Here is a 5,369-nt window from a genome sequence, read left to right as displayed (position 1 = left end):
TACAAGACTTGGCAACTCGCTTATTCACTAAGGCAAAGACAGTTCCTGAAGATGCACAAAATGTCACAGATTCTGATAGCAGCAAAAAGCAACCGAACAGGGAACTTCATTCAAATTCTAATTTGAGCTCGCTTGCTAGATTTTTACTCTCCAGGTTTGTTTTATGAAAATCGTCATTCTTTTTGTATCAAGCAGTAGGAAAGTATTTGGTTCTACGCAAATTGTATGAAGCACCATTTTCGTCTGCTATTATTACACTAGGGAATCTTCAGCTCATCCATCACCCATCTCTTTTAGCCTCGCCCATGTTCATGCACTTGTTTAGGTATTTAGAATTCTCAGCATAGAGAACACTTGACAAAATCTAGAAACATGAGAGATTTTTTGTTTCTGTTTAAACAAGTTCTGGAGAAACGAAACCACAAAGTTTTCATATTAATTCAAATTATTATGGAGTGACTACACATTAGAAAACTAAGGGACAAAAATGGAAGGTTTGAAACTCCATTTTTTCCCCCTCTAACAGACATCATACATTGTTTCTGAGTAAATGCCAAATGCCCTTAAGCTAAAAATTGCATTGATTTGTTGATCAGATGGCAAGGTCAGGTGTCGAGGGATCTGAGTCCAGCTTAAAAGGGAGAAAAATTGTGTATTTGTTTGATATTTTTTATTCTTGACAGTGCATTATTTGAGTTGATGTACATACGTCGTTGTAAGAAATGGTGTATTAATTATTAATTGTGATTTTTCCTTATGAAATTTTTGTTTTGCTATTCATTGCATTGACATTTGTATTATTATTAAAACCTGAGATTGATGAATAATTGCTATTGAAATGCTGTGAATAGTGGAGAGTTTGAATTTTGAACACTTGTGGATAGATTTTTTCTCTCTCTCTCTCTCTCTCTCTCTCTCTCGATAATTTCAGGTCAGAGATCAAAACCATTCACTTCTAACATAATAGTCATATCCACTAAGTGATACTTGGATTGGATACGACATCAATCATGTTGGTATCACTCATTTTCATAACTTTAGGTTACATCCTATTGAGATTTTTATACTTTATTGTTTGTTTTTATTTTTATTTTTTTAAGAACGTTGAATTTTGGAAAAATATGAACTTATACAATTGACATAAGCAATTTCTACTGTTATTTTAAATGTTCGTTATAAAAAACAAAGGGGTTGTAAAATATTATTTTATTAATATATCTAGGCACGTAATGACAACTCAAATGTAAGAGATTCCAATATCAATCTTTTTGTATCATGTTAATAGAAAAGAAAAGAAAAGAAAAGCTTACAAGCTTGAAGTCGGTATTTTTTGTTCTCCAAACTCGTCGAACACAACATTAATCATTATTTTTTCAACTTTTATTAGTTAAATAATTTACCAACAATTATCAATGTTTATATAAATATTAATATGGATGGTAAAACAAAGTTCATTTTTCTTTTTACAGAAAAATATAAAAACAAAAAGAGTTACCTAACAAATTTTTGTTTATGTAGTTTATATGTTTTAAAAGAAATAAAAAACTTAAAGAAAGTCCAGCTCAAGTTTAATTCTACGAAGAGATAATAGTGAATGAAGTTTAGGTTTGAACTTTTGCTATTCTTGGGTTGAGTTACATGTAAAAAACAATCAAATATGACTAATTATATTATCTATATTATCTTGTACAGTGTTCGACTCGAGCCAAGAAACTTGGTTTTTGTCCTATAAGGTCTGATCTTAAAATAATTCGTCTAACCTAGTCATAGAAGAATTATAAAATCACATCGGTGAAACGCTTCAAACGAAGATTAGAAGAATTATAAATTCACAAACCCTGTTGAAAGGGTCGCCTTTAAATTAATATGAAATGTGTTTAACAGAACTTCAATGATGAAGGAATGGAGAATGCATAAATTGTGAAACTTTTATCTATCCAGTGTCATCGCTCTAATGTTGTAGAGCACCAATAATTAATCTATAAACAATTAACAAGGTTGACTTGATATTCTCACTTGCATCTTTTGATATTTCATCTCAAATAGTATTGGGAATTAGAAACTCTTGAGCCATCTTTAACAAAAAGAAGGTGCAGAATTGGATAACATCGGGCAACCAGAACATGAACTTTGAGATTTTCAATTATATCCTTTATCAAAATGATAATATCCAAGTACACAAAATGGATAAGGATTGATTCAGGCTTCTTATTATGAGACATGAAAAATTAGAGCTTTCTGTACTTCATCTGAAATCTGATGAACTCTCATTAATAGAAAATGCGAGTACAAAATGCTATATTTGTGGTACAAGTCATAAGCTGGAACTAAATATCATGTAATAATAGTATAACCTACAAACTAACCATACTTGATGCAATAACCAACAAAACAAACAAATTACACATGATTTGAGCTTGACTTGTTACTTGGTTCTAGCCTCTAACAAAGGAAGATGAAACCATGAAACGGGTAATCCGACGGTCAGAGAGCCCCATGCCATTATATGATTTTTCAAGCAAGGCACAGTGGCCTCTGAGGGACATCAGTCATGCTTTCAAGTTTCAAGCAAGAGGTATGCAAAGGTATAGCAATCAGCATTACCAACACTTTTCGTCTCATCACAGAATCAGATTTCGGTACCTTTTGCGGTAAGCTTGGTCGAACATAACTTGCAATATAGGAGGACGAATATCGTTGCCTGTAACTGGCTATTTCCGACTTACTGCAGCTGGGGGCTTGGTGAGAGTCAGCTTCCGAAATGCCGCATGCAAAATCATGCCTGTCAAGATTTCAAACGCAATAAGAACAACTGATAATAATGAACTGTATAATATGGCCTAGAATTCTGGAGTCACCTGTATATCCAATGCCAAGGGCACAGAAGATTGCCATTTGAAAGTTGCAAAATAAAAGGATGATGACAGTCACTGCAAAACATTACACTTGTTTAAGTATTCGGAAGAAAAAATAGATTAAATAAGATATTATGTAATTAAATAACAATAGCAGTTGCAACAATTGTGAGCTCATGCATGGTAATTTACATGGAAAAGATTGATAAATGCATATAGCTGGGTTCAGTAGAAAGAATTTTACGTCCAATAATTCGACAAAGCTGTCTCAAAAAGAAGGGTTTTGAAAGATCCCAGATCCCAAGTAGCAGTAAAACTTTTCCAGCATCAAACATGCAGGCATTATGCTTTGCTACACACTTGGCCGACTTATTGGCTTGGCTCCATTTCCAGAACTAAGGACAACTTATCTAAAGTTCTCAATCATCTTAAATTGAGAAAACAATAGCCTTAGGGCTTGTAATCTTAACCAAATGGAACAGGCAAAACAATAACCATTCAACAAGCAGCAATTACAGTGCATATCTCATTGAATGCATAAAAAAATGCTAGCTGAAAAATGAGAAATGCAACAGCTTCGTATGCTTTCAATTTGAGATCCAAAACTCCACATCTACACTGGTGATCTATACTATAGTAATCAGTATATCTACCGATATCCAAAAATAAGTGTATCATTTTTCAAGTGAAGTTCTCTACGTGAAAATGCAACAATGAAACAAATTACCAACTAATTAATACATGTTTAAAGGGAAGAATTGGGAGGAACTTCTCAGGTGTGTAAATAAACACGATTTTAAAACATCAGTAACATACCACATTGAGCAATGCGAACCAAACACTGCCAAAGAACTGGATATTTATCTAATCCCCACCTATCACCACAAAATTTAACAACGTCCCAAAGTGCTAAACAAGATATCAATCCAAGGAGGGCAAGAGGCATCTGGTACCTGAAATCATCCACAGAAGAATTTAGACTTCAGAAACAAGAAATTGGTAAAATAAAGGTCGGGATACTGCCATAAATGTCTAGCCAACATTTCTTATGTTCATTCCATGCAAAATCATAAACTAGTAATGGAATAGTGCTCTAGTGAAATGACCAACAATGGCAACAGTGATTCACTATTCAGTCAAACCACTTGAATCCACAAAAGGAATACATAAGAACCCAAATGCAACTGCCTGATAGTTTCGTTTAATCCAGCCATTTGAAATGTGTCAAAGGCAAGTCACAATTTTCGTTGCACAGAATTTAGAAGGCATGCTGGTAATTCTTTCTATATGTTTGACATTGGGATCAGCATTCGAGTAGGGTCCAAAAGTGTATAATCCCATGAGCTTCAAAAATCAAATCAAATTACTAAACCCATCATCATATCATATCTTGATCAAAACGCTTTAACAAATCGATTTTTTTCATAGCTTGTACTCTTCCCCTCTCCTTCAAGTAAAACCAAACAGAACCCAATTCGCAACCCCCATGAAAAATAACAACTTCAACTTCAAGAACAGAATCTCCAGCACACACCCCATCAATAAACACAAATAACAAGAGAGATAGAGAAGAACATACAGCGTGCAGACAAAGAAGAGAACAAATAGGGAGGCGTAATTGCGAGCATATCGTTTGGCGTTCTCGTGGACTCTAAGACGAGCTTGAGCCGGCGACGAAGGAAACGAGTAGGACTCAAAAAACCCAACAAACCCAGAAGTCCAGGAAGGGGTCGGCCCAGAAAAATCAGCAGCAGAGAGCTTGGCAAAGGGGTTTAGGGTAAAAATGGAGAGAAGGGTCCCCATGCGAGAGAAGAGGGAGATGAAGAAACCTGTGGCTAAAGGAGCTGCAGCGGCAGGGGTGGGTCTGGTGGGGGCAGCGGCTGCGGGGGCAGAAGAATGGCGGTGGAGGTCAGAGGTCCGCTGATCGAGAATTTCAAGGTAACCGGAATCGCGAAGCCATGAATCGAAGGCGGCGTCTGGAACGCTGAGGGAGAGTGGGTTGGGTGAGAAACTCATTCCGAATCGCAACAACCCAAAAACGAATTCAGAATCAAAAGAGACAAAAGGGTAATATATAAAGGGTTGATTGGAATTGGCTTGTGGTTGAAGATTGTTGATTTGAGATTGTTTGTGTTTGTTTTGTTGTAGAGATATGGGAGGTGGGTGACGCTTTCTCCTCCGTCTCGCCAATCAAAATCATCAACGCCACCGTTAAGGTTCCCGGCGGGCCCGGACTCCGGGTAATTGGGTTCTTTTGAGCCCCCTCCTAAGAAAAAGTGTTTTTCTTTTTCTTTCTTTAACTACAAATTTAATTTTGTCTCGATTAATAGTTGGGAATTTTTTAAATTATAAAGACTAAATTCTAATTTAAGAAAAATGTAGAGATTAAATCTATTTTTTAATTTGTAATCTAAAAGTTGAATTTTGATTTCATATATTGTGACAATATGAATATCATCCATTTATAAAACATGGCTTAATTTGACATGATATGATTTATTAGGAGAGAATTGA

At 35.3% G+C, this 5,369-nt stretch overlaps 1 protein-coding gene and 1 long non-coding RNA gene across 2 annotated transcripts; one reads left to right on the top strand and one right to left on the bottom strand.

The window, feature by feature from the left end:
- Positions 1 to 11: 11 nt before the first annotated feature.
- LOC150034221 (uncharacterized) lies at positions 12 to 780 on the top strand. Its single transcript, XR_016532397.1, has 2 exons — positions 12 to 154; positions 597 to 780. It is a non-coding gene; the product is annotated as an uncharacterized LOC150034221 (long non-coding RNA).
- Positions 781 to 2,244: 1,464 nt separating this feature from the next.
- LOC150034220 (PRA1 family protein H-like) lies at positions 2,245 to 5,121 on the bottom strand. Its single transcript, XM_090317488.1, has 4 exons — positions 4,435 to 5,121; positions 3,672 to 3,808; positions 2,859 to 2,930; positions 2,245 to 2,782 (listed from the first exon to the last, which is right to left on the bottom strand). Exons 1-4 carry the CDS (start codon positions 4,869 to 4,871, stop codon positions 2,712 to 2,714), a joined length of 717 nt encoding a protein of 238 aa, XP_090173614.1. The 5' UTR covers positions 4,872 to 5,121; the 3' UTR covers positions 2,245 to 2,711.
- Positions 5,122 to 5,369: the final 248 nt, after the last annotated feature.

Source organism: Benincasa hispida, chromosome 9 (assembly GCF_027475165.1).
Source record: "Benincasa hispida cultivar pf3 chromosome 9, pf3_genome.v1.1, whole genome shotgun sequence".
Classification (NCBI taxonomy): domain Eukaryota; kingdom Viridiplantae; phylum Streptophyta; class Magnoliopsida; order Cucurbitales; family Cucurbitaceae; genus Benincasa; species Benincasa hispida.
Note: the sequence above shows the minus strand (reverse complement) of the source record. Positions and strands in the feature narration are given on the sequence as shown.